The 17,557-nt window shown below is 56.1% G+C and overlaps 1 protein-coding gene across 2 annotated transcripts in view; it reads right to left on the bottom strand.

Annotated features, from left to right (window-relative positions):
* DIP2A (disco interacting protein 2 homolog A) overlaps positions 1-17,557 on the bottom strand; it is a 115,621-nt gene that overhangs the window by 16,807 nt on the left and 81,257 nt on the right. Inside the window, exons 23-30 of one of the 2 annotated variants that reach the window (XM_026489146.4) lie at positions 16,522-16,723; positions 15,531-15,640; positions 15,376-15,456; positions 12,762-12,885; positions 7,317-7,438; positions 7,076-7,187; positions 5,839-5,948; positions 5,224-5,354 (exon numbers count right to left, since the gene is read on the bottom strand). In XM_026489146.4, the coding sequence (XP_026344931.1) occupies positions 5,224-5,354; positions 5,839-5,948; positions 7,076-7,187; positions 7,317-7,438; positions 12,762-12,885; positions 15,376-15,456; positions 15,531-15,640; positions 16,522-16,723 (992 nt within the window). Of the gene's footprint in view, positions 1-5,223; positions 5,355-5,838; positions 5,949-7,075; positions 7,188-7,316; positions 7,439-12,356; positions 12,454-12,761; positions 12,886-15,375; positions 15,457-15,530; positions 15,641-16,521; positions 16,724-17,557 lie in introns of those variants that run through there. The other variant, XM_044385148.3, reaches the window with a different exon arrangement.

Here is a 17,557-nt window from a genome sequence, read left to right as displayed (position 1 = left end):
TGAGCACCACCTGCTCACCACCTGCTCACTACCTGCAGCATTCACCTGCTCACCACAAACAGCACTCACCTGAGCACCACCTGCAGCACTCACCTGAGCACCACCTGCTCACCACCTGCAGCACTCACCTGCTCACCACCTGCAGCACTCACCTGCTTACCACCTGCTAACTCACCTGAGCACCACCTGCTCACCACCTGCTCACCACCAGCAGCACTCACCTGAGCACCACCTGCAGCACTCACCTGCTCACCACCTGCAGCACTCACCTGCTCACCACCTGCTAACTCACCTGAGCACCACCTGCTCACCACCTGCTCACCACCAGCAGCACTCACCTGCTCACCACCTGCAGCACTCACCTGAGCACCACCTGCTCACCACCAGCAGCACTCACCTGAGCACCACCTGCAGCACTCACCTGCTCACCACCAGCAGCACTCACCTGAGCACCACCTGCAGCACTCACCTGCTCACCACCAGCAGCACTCACCTGAGCACCACCTGCAGCACTCACCTGCAGCACCACCTGCAGCACTCACCTGAGCACCACCTGCTCACCACCTGCAGCACTCACCTGAGCACCACCTGCAGCACTCACCTGCTCACCACCTGCAGCACTCACCTGCAGCACTCACCGGAGCACCACCAGCAGCACTCACCTGAGCACCACCTGCAGCACCACCTGCAGCACTCACCTGAGCACCACCTGCAGCACTCATCTGCTCACCACCAGAAGCACTCACCTGAGCACCACCTGCAGCACCCACCTGAGCACCACCTGCAGCACTCATCTGCTCACCACCTGCAGCACTCACCTGCTCACCACCTGCAGCACTCACCTGCTCACCACCTGCTAACTCACCTGAGCACCACCTGCTCACCACCTGCTCACCACCAGCAGCACTCACCTGCTCACCACCTGCAGCACTCACCTGAGCACCACCTGCTCACCACCAGCAGCACTCACCTGAGCACCACCTGCAGCACTCACCTGCTCACCACCAGCAGCACTCACCTGAGCACCACCTGCAGCACTCACCTGCTCACCACCAGCAGCACTCACCTGAGCACCACCTGTAGCACTCACCTGCAGCACCACCTGCAGCACTCACCTGAGCACCACCTGCTCACCACCTGCAGCACTCACCTGAGCACCACCTGCTCACCACCTGTAGCACTCACCGGAGCACCACCTGCAGCACCACCTGCAGCACTCACCTGAGCACCACCTGCAGCACTCATCTGCTCACCACCAGAAGCACTCACCTGAGCACCACCTGCAGCACTCATCTGCTCACCACCTGCAGCACTCACCTGCTCACCACCAGAAGCACTCACCTGAGCACCACCTGCTCACCACCAGCAGCACTCACCTGAGCACCACCTACAGCACTCACCTGCAGCACTCACCTGAGCACCACCTGCTCACCACCAGCAGCACTCACCTGAGCACTACCTGCTCACCACCAGCAGCACTCACCTGAGCACCACCTGCAGCACTCACCTGAGCACCACCTGTAGCACCCACCTGAGCACCACCTGCTCACCACCTGCAGCACTCACCTGAGCACCACCTGCTCACCACCTGCAGCACTCACCTGAGCACCACCAGCAGCACTCACCTGAGTACCACCTGCAGCACCCACCTGAGCACCACCTGCAGCACTCACCTGAGCACCACCTGCTCACCACCTGCAGCACTCACCTGAGCACCACCAGCAGCACTCACCTGAGTACCACCTGCAGCACCCACCTGAGCACCACCTGCAGCACTCATCTGCTCACCACCTGCAGCACTCACCTGCTCACCACCAGAAGCACTCACCTGAGCACCACCTACTCACCACCAGCAGCACTCACCTGCTCACCACCTGAGCCACTCACCTGCTCACCACCTGCAGTACTCACCTGCTCACCACCTGAGCCACTTACCTGCTCAACACCTGCACCACTCACCTGTTCACCACCAGAGCCACTTACCTGCTCACCACCTGCAGTACTCACCTGCTTACCATATACAGCACTTACCTGAGCACCACCTGCCTCACTCACCTGCTCACCACCTACAGCACTCACCTGCTCACCACCTGTAGCACTCACCTGAGCACCCCTGCTTACCTTCTGCAGCACTCACCTGAGCACCACCTGCAGCACTCACCTGAGCACCACCTGCTCATCACCTGCAGCACTCACCTGCTCACCACCAGCAGTACTCACCTGAGCACCACCTGCAACACTCACCTGAGCACCACCTGCTCACCACCTGCTCACTACCTGCAGCATTCACCTGCTCACCACAAACAGCACTCACCTGAGCACCACCTGCAGCACTCACCTGAGCACCACCTGCTCACCACCTGCAGCACTCACCTGCTCACCACCTGCAGCACTCACCTGCTTACCACCTGCTAACTCACCTGAGCACCACCTGCTCACCACCTGCTCACCACCAGCAGCACTCACCTGAGCACCACCTGCAGCACTCACCTGCTCACCACCTGCAGCACTCACCTGCTCACCACCTGCTAACTCACCTGAGCACCACCTGCTCACCACCTGCTCACCACCAGCAGCACTCACCTGCTCACCACCTGCAGCACTCACCTGAGCACCACCTGCTCACCACCAGCAGCACTCACCTGAGCACCACCTGCAGCACTCACCTGCTCACCACCAGCAGCACTCACCTGAGCACCACCTGCAGCACTCACCTGCTCACCACCAGCAGCACTCACCTGAGCACCACCTGCAGCACTCACCTGCAGCACCACCTGCAGCACTCACCTGAGCACCACCTGCTCACCACCTGCAGCACTCACCTGAGCACCACCTGCAGCACTCACCTGCTCACCACCTGCAGCACTCACCTGCAGCACTCACCGGAGCACCACCAGCAGCACTCACCTGAGCACCACCTGCAGCACCACCTGCAGCACTCACCTGAGCACCACCTGCAGCACTCATCTGCTCACCACCAGAAGCACTCACCTGAGCACCACCTGCAGCACCCACCTGAGCACCACCTGCAGCACTCATCTGCTCACCACCTGCAGCACTCACCTGCTCACCACCTGCAGCACTCACCTGCTCACCACCTGCTAACTCACCTGAGCACCACCTGCTCACCACCTGCTCACCACCAGCAGCACTCACCTGCTCACCACCTGCAGCACTCACCTGAGCACCACCTGCTCACCACCAGCAGCACTCACCTGAGCACCACCTGCAGCACTCACCTGCTCACCACCAGCAGCACTCACCTGAGCACCACCTGCAGCACTCACCTGCTCACCACCAGCAGCACTCACCTGAGCACCACCTGTAGCACTCACCTGCAGCACCACCTGCAGCACTCACCTGAGCACCACCTGCTCACCACCTGCAGCACTCACCTGAGCACCACCTGCTCACCACCTGTAGCACTCACCGGAGCACCACCTGCAGCACCACCTGCAGCACTCACCTGAGCACCACCTGCAGCACTCATCTGCTCACCACCAGAAGCACTCACCTGAGCACCACCTGCAGCACTCATCTGCTCACCACCTGCAGCACTCACCTGCTCACCACCAGAAGCACTCACCTGAGCACCACCTGCTCACCACCAGCAGCACTCACCTGAGCACCACCTACAGCACTCACCTGCAGCACTCACCTGAGCACCACCTGCTCACCACCAGCAGCACTCACCTGAGCACTACCTGCTCACCACCAGCAGCACTCACCTGAGCACCACCTGCAGCACTCACCTGAGCACCACCTGTAGCACCCACCTGAGCACCACCTGCTCACCACCTGCAGCACTCTCCTGAGCACCACCTGCAGCACTCACCTGAACACCACCTGCTCACCACCTGCAGCACTCACCTGAGCACCACCTGCTCACCACCTGCAGCACTCACCTGAGCACCACCAGCAGCACTCACCTGAGTACCACCTGCAGCACCCACCTGAGCACCACCTGCAGCACTCATCTGCTCACCACCTGCAGCACTCACCTGCTCACCACCAGAAGCACTCACCTGAGCACCACCTACTCACCACCAGCAGCACTCACCTGAGCACCACCTACAGCACTCACCTGCAGCACTCACCTGAGCACCACCTGCTCACCACCAGCAGCACTCACCTGAGCACCACCTGCAGCACTCACCTGAGCACCACCTGCAGCACTCTCCTGAGCACCACCTGCAGCACTCACCTGAGCACCACCTGCTCACCACCTGCAGCACTCACCTGAGCACCACCTGTAGCACCCACCTGAGCACCACCTGCTCACCACCTGCAGCACTCACCTGAGCACCACCAGCAGCACTCACCTGAGTACCACCTGCAGCACCCACCTGAGCACCACCTGCAGCACTCATCTGCTCACCACCTGCAGCACTCACCTGAGCACCACCAGAAGCACTCACCTGAGCACCACCTACTCACCACGAGCAGCACTCACCTGAGCACCACCTACAGCACTCACCTGCAGCACTCACCTGAGCACCACCTGCTCACCAGCAGCAGCACTCACCTGAGCACCACCTGCAGCACTCACCTGAGCACCACCTGCTCACCACCTGCAGCACTCACCTGAGCACCACCTACTCACCACCAGCAGCACTCACCTGAGCACCACCTACAGCACTCACCTGCAGCACTCACCTGAGCACCACCTGCTCACCACCAGCAGCACTCACCTGAGCACCACCTGCAGCACTCACCTGAGCACCACCTGCTCACCACCTGCAGCACTCACCTGCTCACCAGCAGCAGCACTCACCTGCGGACCACCTGCAGCACTCACCTGCGGACCACCTGCAGCACTCACCTGGTCACCACCTGTAGCACTCACCTGAGCACCACCTGCTCACCACCTGCAGCACTCACCTGCTCACCAGCAGCAGCACTCACCTGAGCACCACCTGCTCACCACCTGCTCACCACCTGCAGCACTCACCTGCTCACCAGCAGCAGCACTCACCTGAGCACCACCTGCAGCACTCACCTGAGCACCACCTGCAGCACTCACCTGAGCACCACCTGCTCACCACCTGCAGCACTCACCTGGTCACCACCTGCAGCACTCCCCTGAGCACCACCTGCAGCACTCACCTGAGCACCACCTGTAGCACCACCTGCTCACCACCTGCAGCACTCACCTGAGCACCACCTGCTCACCACCTGAGCAGCGCCTGCAGCACTCACCTGCTCACTATGGGCAGCACTCACCTGCACAGACACCACAGGGCAAAGCCGAGGCCACAGTAGGGGTCAAGGCAGATGGCGATCTGCCTAGAGGGGTACAGCTCACACTGCAGCTTTATGGAGCGGCACAAGGCACTTGTGGCTGCGTGCGACATCTTAAGGAGTAAAATGGAAGTTCTGGTCAGTGCCATGAAGGAGGAGAGAAAGCGTACAGTGATTGCCGACCACGGCCAGACACAGTTACTTCCTTAAAGGATGGCTGGCTCAAATCCCCATACAAACCAAATAATACACAGGAAATGGCACACTAAAGACCTTCTAAATGAGATTTCAGAATAAAAAAAAAAATTAATGGCGCTCTTGGCTCCTCATAAGGAGACAGACTCATCAAAGCCACCTGTTCCCAAAGCCAGTCATAAATTCGAAAGTTTAGATATTACCATAAAACATCAAAATATGCAGTTCTCAGGCTAACCTGATTCTGGGCATTTACTGGTATTTAACGCAAACTTCAAGGAACAATATTGTTACTTCAAGCTGTGGCTGAGAGTGGGGGCCTGCATAAACCTGCCCCCAACACCCTTTCTGCCCACCCCATCAGAGGCGGAAGCAAATAGGAGCTACGACCACAGGACCCACCTTCACGCCTGCTAAGATCCCCGTAGTTGACACGCTGAAGTCCAAGTATGCAAGCACATCTGGAGACGGGGGCCTGAAAATGCTCGCCACCTTCTTTTTTGGTATGTCATCTGTTGAAGCAGTGACCCCGTAATTTTAACACTACTCCAGGCTCTCAAAGGGAGAAAGAAAACATGATCCGTACCTGGGGAGTGCTGGGGAGAGCCAGCGCAGAACACAAGGGGGACTGGAGACGGCAGGCTATGTGCATATATGGGGCAGCTCGTTTTAACCTTCAGGGAAATGTCATGTGGAGGAGACCCACCATCACTGCTCTGAGCGTGTGGTGACCAGGACAGTGGGCGAGGTTCATTTACCAGAGGGAGAGTTCGGAGGAGAGGGACTTGCCAAAGGTCACAGAGCCTGTGGCGAAGCCAGTATTAGCGAGAGCACAACCACAGCGAGAGCTGGCTCTCAGGGCTCTCCCTGCTTCGCCGTTCCTGTAAGACCACGAGGTGGACTCGAGTGAGGCGAGGGGTGGAGCCTACGCTGCAGCAAGCTGGCAAGGCAATGAGACTCTGCGGAGCCAGTCTGCTCCAGAGCCCACCCCGGGCCCTACACTGGCTGCCCTGGACCAGCTCCCCGGTTCTGTAGATGGGTATTGGGCAGGTGGCCACAGACAACACAATCCCTGACCACTTGCCCTGGAGCGCAAGGACAGATGCCTGCCAGGTGCAATGGGGAAGGAGGGACGCCGCCTGCTCCTTGGCCGGCACCGCTGTGGGTGCACCTCACGTCACCCACAAAGCCTGTGGGTGCTGCTAGTTTGGGGCGTCTCAGGCCCAGGCTGACCTCATGGCTCGAGGCAGAGCAGTGCAGGGGTTCACAGCTCTTCCCGGCTGGCCCACAAGCATTTCATGGGGTAAGCAGCATTCACCAGCGACGGGACAAGGGACCGAGGTGTGTGTGCTGTGGGGCCAACTGCTGTAGAGGCACGGGAAGCACGCAAGGAGGGCTGGTCCGCAGGCACACAGGCCTCCAACAGGGACTCTGCCCCGTGGGTGCAGGGGTCCCGCCATGAGGGAGACCCAGAGTGAGCTGCGGGTGGCCCAGTGGCAAGCGGGTCTTCAGCAGCTGTCTGCTGCTCTCACCCCACTTTTATTGTCTGGTGGCAGGAGTACAATCCATACAACAAAGAAAGGAAAGGCGGTGTGTCCCGGGGGCCAACACACACACCGATGGAGCCGAGGATGCGCACCTGTATCTAGGATGGTCGGCCAGGTCCTGACGTCCACGGCGGCCGCTGCGTCTTTGGATTTGAGCAGCCGCATGATGGCCTGTGTGGTGAGGACGCAAGCGGACTTGCTGACCTGCAGAGCACGGGGTTGACGATGTGAGCAGGGACGCAGGGCCTGGCAGAGAGGACGCGGTGGACCGCACAGCCCCCCCCCCCCCCGCCCCGGGCAGGCCCGCCTGGCCAGTCCACAGTGCGCAGGTACCTCCACGATCATCTTGACAGTGGGCAGTGTGGTGGCGAGGTTCTGGGGGTGCGGGGGCCGCACGGTGACAGGCACGCAGCCGCAGTACAGACAGCCGTAGAAGGCGGCAATGAGGTCCACCCCTGCGAAGACACGAGGTCAGAGAGGGTCAGCGCGGGGGTAGAAAGTGACGAATGGGACCTAGTACCACGGAGGGCCAAACAGACGATAGGGTCTCAGTCCCACACTACCTGGATAAAGCCGCGACTACTCCAAACCGATTTGGTATTAAGACAGGGAACCTGAAGGGCTGTAAAAATCTGCTTTTTGCTCCTTTTCCTGCTTCTATTCTTGCTAGGACCTGCACCCCCACTTTACACATGCAAATGGTGTAAGTCCTCCTTGTAAGGGAGAGGAGTTAATGCTTTCTTTAGAATAGATAACATCTAAGGAACTACCAGGTGAGAACACGTATTCCAGACTAAGCCAAGGCCCCCTGGCTCCAAGGACCATCACCTAAACCAGTTCCCCAGGACTAAGAGCACACGCACACCAAACCACTGTCCTCAGTAAAACCCCCACGTCCCCCAAACATAGGACTCTCTCTCCTTTCCTGAGTCTCCCAAACACTCTGTCCATAGCTGCACTCCCCCTACACCTTCAACAAAGTACTCTCACCCCCCACCGGCCTGCATTTGATTCCTGTCTTGGCTGGACCTGCAGGACTCCCTCTCAGTATTTGTTGAACTCAGTTTTATTAGGGACATACAGAGACTATCCCGAAAGGCTGGAGAGGTAGAGGAGGGTGTGTCCGTGGCACAGAGGAGGGCACAGAGGGTAGGAGGCCTAGAGTTCCAGAGCAGCACTAGGCCTGCCATTCCTGTGCACAGTGGCCAAGCGCAGAATAGGTGAGCAAGGGAAGGAGGAACCCTTTTGAGGGACAGGCTGCCCAGGTCCAAAAAGGAGGGGAACAAGGGAGGGGGAGGGGTCCGCACACAAAGGAGAACGGAACGGTGGCAGGAGGTGATAGGGAGGATGAGGCAGGGGGTCTGCCCGCTTGGAGAACGAGAAACTTAAAGGTTGCACCCCCTCCTTGCACATCTGTTCCCAGACCAGGGCATTCCACCTTGCTCAGTTACACACAGAAACACGTGACCACCAAACTGTTCCTTCAAATTTCTAAATGTTTAAAATCCTCCTATTTAAGACTTAGGGGGAATTTACGGCACTTAAAACCTATACTTCCATTTTGAACTCAGTCCAGCTTGAGACGCCTGCCCCCCCACACCCTGGAGGCCCCTCTAGTTGCTGCCCTCAGAGCACACAGGCCCCCACCTGGCATCCCCAGGCTACAGGAAACCAGCCTCAGGCTATTTCAATTCCAGGGTCAAAATAACTATGTCCCACTTAACCTGGCTGGTGGGTTTCACCGGATTCCAAGTTCCCAATGCTCCATCAGTATTAATAATGGGCACTGAGGCCAGGGCGGTTCAGCATGGTCCGAGCAGGCCGGGGCACGTGTGCGTGTCTTACACCCAGTGTGCTTGCTGCACGAGGAGACGCCGCCAGGAGCTCCCTTCCTTGAGCTCACAGAATTCATGCTGCTCCCTGAACGCATGTATTTCCAGGTGCACAGGTGGGGAGAATCCAATTGATCCCACCAGCATCCCCCCTTCTGCAGCTTCCAGACAGCATGGGTTCTTAATCCCTTGGCTCATACATCCCTTTGAAAACTGGAACGTCGTCCTGGACTCCCCCCTCACTCCCAAGAAATACACAACACACCCTGTGAAGTGCAGTGCATTGGGGGGGAGGCCTCCCCGCTGGGACCCAGCTCCACTTCCAGCTACTCTACTCTCCGCCTGTGGGCACGTTTTCAGATGTAAATTTAGACCTTCAGGATGCATTTTCTTTTTTGTTGTTAAAAATGGCTTAAGAATGGTGTCAAACAGACTCCAAAGTAGAGAAGAGCATCAGGCCCCGCCCTCCCTGCACCCTCAAGGTTCTCAGTTATCAAGATCCCACTGTTGGCTACCCATCTTTCCTTCCTTTCTCCCGTAGTGCAGTGTTCCTGGTGTTTCCCAGGTACTTCAGCCGCGCTCCTGCATGCTGCGCCTGCTGCCTACATCCCCAGCCCTGAGCGCAGAGGCAGGGCACCACTGCAGCCCGCAGACAGCTCGAGGCCAGGGGCAGCACTAGCTGGCGTGTCTCTGCCTCCTCTCAGTCAGGGTGAATCTTGCCTTAGGCCTGGGACCCGGGGGTACTTGAAGAGTGGGGACTGTGGTCACCCTGGGGAAGAGTACCCCCACAGCCCAGGTGATGTGGAGAACAAAGGCAAAAGAAGATGCACATACAATTAAATGTCATTATAACCTGCTGCCCATTGACGAATACTCAAGGCAGGCAGAGTGTAATATTCCTCCAGGAAACTCCCAGTCTTAATGTTGATGCCTTGCTACAGGGAAAAACAACCTTAGCGTGACAATAGCCAGGCCTCCAGGAGCCTGCGAGTCCTCTTGAGCAGATCAAAGTCCTTTTGGACACCTCCCTCTTCCTTACCTCCCCCAACCTAAAAGTATACAGTCAGTCACCCCTCACAACCCTGGTGCAGCAGCTCTTTCTGTCCATGGCGTCCTGTCCCCCCAACCCCCCGGCTTTAATAAAACTACTTTTTGCACTGGAGACAACTCAAGAATTCTTTCTTGGCCATGGGCTCCAGACCCCAAGGACACTCCAAACCACATCACAGGGAATCAAAAGTGGAGAATTGTGATGCCAGTGGGAGTTTTGGAGTATTCGCCTTACCACATATCAGTGCCCAGAAAGTGACCAGGCTGCCGCCCTGTCCCAGGCCCCAGGAAGGGGAGACGTCTGCACTCCGTGGCAGTCCCCCAAGGAAGAGCCCCTCCCCGCCCCCTGTTCCCACCAGCAGCAGCAATCCCAGCACAGAGAAATGCTGAGTGCAACCCAGGGTATCCCCAGAGATGCTGAAAAGGGCATGAACAAGTGGCCCGGAGATGAGGCACAGAGCACACCGAAGAGAAGGCGCCCACGATGGGGAGGATAGATCCAAACCGCGAGTCAGAAGACTTCCAGGTACAGGAAAAAGGAAGGAAAAGCAGTCATGAGAAAGAACATTTTCCTGAGATGAAGATGAGAACCCCAATATTAAGCACGCAAGACAGTGAACAGGACCGACACCTGGGCGTAGCCCTGTCACTTTCCTGCATGCTGAGCTGAAAAGGGAAGCCGGCAAGACTCTAGGCCAGACGACTCACAAAAGGGGAAGAAGAGCCAGACTCTGACCTGCGAGCCTGGAGCAGCACGGCCCCAAGATGAGAAACAGACCCAGGGCTCCCGCTTCAGCGAAGGCATGAGTCACCAGCAAGAGGGAGAGACACTGTGTGCACGTCCCCTGTGCGCCAGACCCGCTAACAGGCAAACGACAAACTCACAGAAGGGACACCTCCAGACTGGGCAGCGGGATCGAATAGAGAGGTGGAGCCCCAGGTCACCAAACTGAGACTTAACCTAATTACATCGACGGCCTCTCCCAGAAACGGGAGCTCGGCCTCCATCAGGAGTCACCTGGTCGGCACGAGCGAGGTCATCTGTCTGGCAGACCCCGCGGTCCCCTGAAGGAGTGACCTTGGCCAACTAACTCCCGTTTTTCTGGGATAACGTCCTCGTCCCACTCCCTTCTGCCCACGAAAGCCTCTCATCAGTGCAGCTCTGAGGAGCTCCTTTCTGCCCGCTATGCGGCAGGCGGCCGGGTTCAGGGGTCACCGGAGAGAGCCAATCAGACCTTCAAAGTTACCCCGTTGGATTTTGTTGACAATCACAAAGTGTACAAATCACCATCGACAGGCAAGAACTCAGGACACACTGTTCCTAGGAACGCTTCCTGAGAAATCGATTCGAGAAGGAGCTTCAGAAACCTACGTGACCAGGGGACAGACAGCTCCCGGAGGAACAGAAACCGAAGGAGGAGAAGCCAAGAGGCTGGATCTGTAAGGGCCGTCCGTCCGTCCCTCTGATGTCACAGACACGGGGCAGCAACAAGGGGTGGGGGGAAGGGAGGAGCAGAAGGGCATGTGCAAAAATTTAAACTGTTTCCAAATGTGATCCAGGTGGTTACAGTACTTGTGCGGATATTCTGGGACTATCAGCTGCAGGTGATGAAGGTGTAAGTAGTGAGTGATTGCGGGATATTTGAATTCTATTATCTCCCTGTTCTGAAGAAGCAGGATTCTTGGTATGGAAAACGGGCGAGACAAGGTCAAAGGGGTTTAGTCCTGCGTTTGAACGGGATGTAACATATAAGCTGTAAGGTACTGCCTCTCTAAGAGATACAGTGTGTTTATTTGTAATTCCTAGCTCTGCTCCCCGAAAGGCCAATAAACAGCAGCCAGTCTGGAAGAAATGAGCATCCCTCACACCCAGATTTTGTTCTGGGGACACAGGGGGCTCTGCGAGAGATGGCTGGCTCGAGATCTGGGCTGGGACGGGCACGACGCGAGCCTGAGGTGCCTCGTCACAGCAGACTGGTCGCCGTGAAGCCAGCCGGAAGGGGCTCCTGTGGCCGAACGTGGGATGACCTGAGCTTTGACAGAGAAACCGACTGCAAAGGACTGAAACCCGACACATTCACAGTGATGTATGCATTTGTAGATCCACGAGCCGGTCACCTTTGGAGGGTGACAGGGATATACAGGACCCACAGAAGGAAAGAATCACGTATGAATTCCACCACTGGGGAGCAAAATGCCAGATGAAGGACGTTTCTGTGTGTTAGTTTTATGGCCAATAAATGAAAACAAGAAATGACAGAATGAGAGCATCACTGTTTTGTGACCCCTAAAGAATGAACGAATGAACACTGAAGCATCAGTCGTTGGCTGCTAACCCACCAAAGGAGACACAAGCCAACATGGGTCCCTGATGGAATAATTCAACACCACGTAGAGTCAGCAAAGACACCGAACCCGGGTCTGACCCAGGGCCAGGACCTAGCTGCCAAGCTGCAGGAAATACGGGAGCCAAGAACATGCTGGCTTGCACCTGAGCATGGGGCTGGGTAGCATCTGGACCGTGGGGCTTCTGCAGAGTCAAACCAGGTCTTCAGTCGATAAATTACAAAGAGGAGGAGAGGGGGAGCCTGTGGATTAAAAGAGACTCTGAAAACATATCAGATTTAAAGCAAACTGGCAGACTAACCTGATGTGCTGGGGTGCTGCACTGGGCGCTCAAACCGGGGGCAGTGGAAGACATGACTACAGGGGTCAGGGGCAGAGGCTGCCGCTGGGAGAGCGGAGGATGTGCTGGGGACGGGGAATGCAAAGGGACGCCTGGGGCACCCGGCCAAGGTCTATTTTCTGACCTGGCTGGAGGTTACCAGGGTGTCTGCTTTGTAAGAACAGAGTGTCCCCGTGAGCACAGAGCCAAGGGAGGCCTCTGTGTGCTTACCTGGGGGGTAGACCAAAGCCACATGGTCCCCGATGCTCAGTCTTGCCTTCTCCATCAGGGCGGCGGCCACCCTCTCTGCCCTTTTGTGCAGCTGGACACAGGTTGCAGTGCTGGTAACGGTGCCCTAGGAAAGTGGTCCGGGGATCAGCACGGAGCTGGGGGGTGGGGTCCACTCCTTGGGCACCTGTGTGCACACTGCGCATATCTTGTGCCCGGAACTCCTGTGGTTAGGGCCCGGGGCCAGTGCCAGTCCTAGAGACACACCTGTGGTCTTTCCTAGTCGTCTGTATCTCAGGGAGAATTCCCAAAGGCGGCTCTTTCTCCAGCAGGGAAGGGACAAGCCATGCAGTGTCCCAGAGAGCCCAGAGCGGTGGGCACGCTCTGTCCAGGATTGTCAGGGGCAGCCATTAAAGAAAACTCCGGAGGGCACCCGGATGGCTCAGTCGGTTAGCTGTCTGACTCTTGATTTCAGCACAGGTCACAATCTCCATGTCGTGAGATCGAGTCCCACATAGGGCTCCACACTTGCTTAAGGTGCTCTCTCTCCCTCTGACCCTCCCCCAACTCGCTCGTGTGAGCTCGCTTTCTCTCTCTCTTTCTAAAAACATTTTAAAAATAAATTAACTAAATTTAATTAAATTAAAAAAGAAAACTCTTTTGGCCTTTCTGATAAAATATCTTAACTATAACAACATTATAAAGAATAATATAATAAATATCCAGCGTCTCCTTACGTAAAAATATTCTGCCACATAATGTTTAAATTTGTTTTCTAAAACAAATCATCACCACTCTGCAAACCACCCTTAATTCATACTCTCCTTCCCCAGAAACAACCTTTATCCTGAATATAAATACACATAATAATGAGCGCTAAATAAACAAACACCCATAAGCTATACGGTGGGTCGTGCATGTGTAAACGCCCTCTCGCCCCCGCCGGCAGGACTGCACACTCTGCAGCCTGCCCTCCAGGAGCGCACAGGCTCGCCTCGCCTCACCGCCAAGGACATCAGGACTGCAGACAACTCCCAGCGAAGGCCTCCTCCTCTCGGCTGACCAGAGTCGGGCAGGCCTCAGAGCTCTTTTAGTCCTTCTTAAGGAAATTAAAATGCAGCTCCTTCTAAACATAATGCCCCAGAACAGACCAGCCTAATGTCAGAGCCCCTCCCTTCTCCACAACGTAGGCCAACGCGCTTGTCCGCAGAGCCGGGCACAAAGGCCCGCAGGGTGCGTGCAAGGGAGCTAGGCTTGCTTGGCCCGAGCACAGCTGAGGTGTGGAACATCAGGGCCAGGCAGAGCCTGCCAGTCCCCTTGGACAGCCACCTACACGGACACAGGCCTCCTCCAAGGTCGAAGGCCAGCATGTCCTCAGGGACCTACGGACAATTCAAAACCGAAGAAGGCTGACAGATAAAAAGAAAGGCGAAGTTTTACCAGTGACTTTGAGGCATGTCAGGAACGGATTTGGAAAAGGCCAGGCCCAGTCTTCTCCGGGCTCCTCCTGAGCTCCCTCCTGGCTTTAAAGACAGTCTGCCTCTCCACACGTGCCTGGTGGGCACCTCTGTGCGGCCCCCGCCCCAGGGCCCCTCCTCTCTGAGCTGCCACTCCACACTCACCCTCCTGCAACCCACAGGAGCCACTCAGAACCACGAACCACATCACATGCCCACAGCTCAGTCCCACGCAGGCTTCCGGCCACACCGTCTGGTAACGGCCAGCCCCCGGCCCTGCTGCCTCGGAGCCCTCGGTACTCGGGGCCATAGCCCTGCTGCTCTCATCTGCGGGTTTCCATCATGAGCTCATTTTACCTTGGCCACTTGTTAATTATTGGCTATCTCCATGCTTTAGAACTCAATCAGTGATAAAACAAATGTTTTCTGAACACCATTCTAGACCTGCGGATGCACAGTGAATGGAGAAAGTAAAGTCTCTTTTACAGACTAGTTTTCTAGCAGAGAAGACTTACTTCAAGCGTCCCAAGGGCAGGATGGTTTCTCTCTTACTTAACACCCAGAACCCAACAGGTATCAATAAATATGTTTTGAATGAAGAAACAGTGGGCAGTAATGAGCAGAAACAAGAGCTAGACCAGTGTTTTCTAAGGCCACAGTGACCTGCCCTTTACGGCGTCCAAGTGCAAATGTTCTCATGGCCTGTGTGATGATGCACTGGAGTGAGGAGGATTTTTACTGTTATTTAGCTTGTCATGGTTCTAAATTTTATCTGCTGGCCCAAAGTTGGATGTGAGGGGTATAGCACCTCCTTTCTACCCTAAGAACTCCTGGTACAGTGTAGTCTCATTGAAAGGGTAGCCAAAACCATGACAGTGAATTCCTGAATCTACATCAGGATCAGGGCAGTAGACAGCATTGAAATATTAAAGCTATACACAAAAAGTCTAAATTCCTAATTTTTACAAAATAAACATTTCCTTTTAGCTTACTTAGAAGTCTTTATGAGCGTACTGTTCTTGATTGAGAATTTTCCTGCCGGATACTAGCTGGACAGAAAGGTCACCGCCTGAACAAGGGGACTGCTGAGTTCCGCAGGCAGGAGACAGCAGGGGGGAGGCTGGGCGGGGCGGGGCTCTGGGGCAGGGACTGGGCCTCACCTTGGCGTTGAGCAGCAGGAACAGCGGGTGGTCGGGAGTGGTGTGTGCTCGCCACTGCAGCACGTCCGGCAGGAACAGGAACTGCGCAGACAGGCCCCTCAGTCCGCAGTCTCGCCGAGGGGCACCCTCCTTGCGCCCCTGGGCACCGCCGTTACCTTTCTGGCCTGGTCGCTGTCCTCCAGGTGCGCCAGCTCCCTCCCGGAGGCCTGTGCGATCCTCTTCCCCGCAACCAGGTTCCCCACGATCATGGAGGCTGGCCCCACCTCTGGAAAACGGGGATTCTGAGTGAGCAGGTGGCAGCTCGGGGACGGGACCGTCCTGTGGCTTTACGGCCAGAACACTCTCTATCTGGGGAGGCGTTTCCCTCTTCCCGAAGGTGCTGGCGCTCAGGAAACCAGCGGTAAGGGGCATGGTGAGCGACGAAGAGAATCTCTCTCACACACAAGCAACGCCAGACGGAGACACTCGCCATCCGCCGTGTACCTGGGGTACGACTGGACCTCAGCCGCAGCCACGCGCTCAATACACTGCGCTGTTTTACTGCATTTCACACATAAAACAGGAAATTGAATCTCCCTGAGTAAATGTATTTCATTTAATGATATCTCTGCGTTCAATAATCAGTGAAAGGAAAATTAGCATTTACTAAAAATTTACATAACCAAGGGAACAAAAATAACAGTCAAACCTGTCTCTAAAATTAAGTTTTCAAATGTGTGACTCAGGGGAGAGTCAGGTGTCAGCAGCTCCAGGCTGTGGCAGAGCACGGGGCCACGGGGAGCGGCATGGCCCCCAGCACCGCAGCGTGTCTTTCGATCCCCGAGCTCCACGTCCGCTCTCAGGCCTCACCTCTACTGCCAGGGAGCCAGCCTGTCGCTTTCCGAGCCTCAGAAGCCACGCTTGCATTCAGTCCCTGAGATGGGTCCCCACAGGCAGGTGAGAACCCCACACGGGTGACACGGTAAAGTTTTCTCATCTGTGGCGTGGTTCCAGGGAGGCAGGAGGCGGTAACTGCCCTGATGCAGGCCTGGCTCTTAACCCCAGCCCCACAGGTGCAGGCCCCACGAGGGCTGTACCATTTAACCACGAGTGTGGCTGCCACCAACATCGAGACTGAACAGACAGCTATTGCTACATAGGACCAACCTGGTTGTTTCTGGCGAGGTTTGGGAAGGTTGGTGACACAGGTGTGAGGGCACATCAGTACGTTACATGGGTGCAGCGTCCCCTCCAGGAAACGCTGCTTGGTTTCAGAAATGTGAATCCCTCCAAGAGGAGCCTTGGGCAAGGTGTTGGCAGGAACCAGCGCCAGACAGTACACGCCCACCTGGTGGATGCTGTCGACGGCCTGGAAGGGACAACACGAGACGGAGGGGCTGAGACCCGGCGTGTGACACAGCTGCCGGGGAGCTGACCCGAGCGGCTGGGAGCTGGGAGTGGCACCGGGTGAGATCAAGGAGACATTCTGTTCAACAAGAAAACACGGAGAGATGTGTGCACGCGTCTCATTTAACACACACGCATACCGTGTGCATGTGCACACACACAGAAACCTGAAACCGCGTATATTAAAGAAAGGAAAGTTAGATAAGCCAGTGCAGCTGCGGGGGCAGAAACTGGACTTCTGTCAATTCATCTTGCATTCAGCTTTGACTTTGGAGACATGTATATATTTTACATCCAAAAAACCTGAAATTTTAGAAAGCGTTCCCTAACAATTGAAAGCGAAATAAAAGAAATAAACTCGGCTGAACTGGACTTAGGTTGGCGGCAAAGTCCCAGAGAGAGAAGCTACTTAACGTTCCTTTAAACACGGTTAATTTGATTAGTCCGCCCCTGATGAGATATGCCCTGTGGGCAAAAGAAGTGCAAAAAAATTAGCTGCTCTCAGAAATCTCACATTTCAGAGGTAGTGTGGAGACCGTTGTTCTGAGACTATGGTGTGTAGCGTGGCTTGAGGCAGATGAGGGATTCTGGTGGGAGCAGTTGATGTCTGCAATTTTTCAGTGTGGGAGCAAGGAGATCGATGAGTTAAATAAAAACTCTGTGGTCTAGAATTTGAGCTGGAACCAACAGCATGAACTCATGATGTAGGTAGTCTTACAGACACACATCATGTCCCACTCTGTCCACTGAAGAAAGCCCAGACACAGTGAGGAAGCCAGCAACATCAGGTGCCCAG

Source organism: Ursus arctos, unplaced genomic scaffold (assembly GCF_023065955.2).
Source record: "Ursus arctos isolate Adak ecotype North America unplaced genomic scaffold, UrsArc2.0 scaffold_4, whole genome shotgun sequence".
Lineage (NCBI taxonomy): Eukaryota > Metazoa > Chordata > Mammalia > Carnivora > Ursidae > Ursus > Ursus arctos.
The sequence above is the reverse complement of the archived record's forward strand: the minus strand, read 5'-3'. Positions and strand labels throughout refer to the sequence as shown.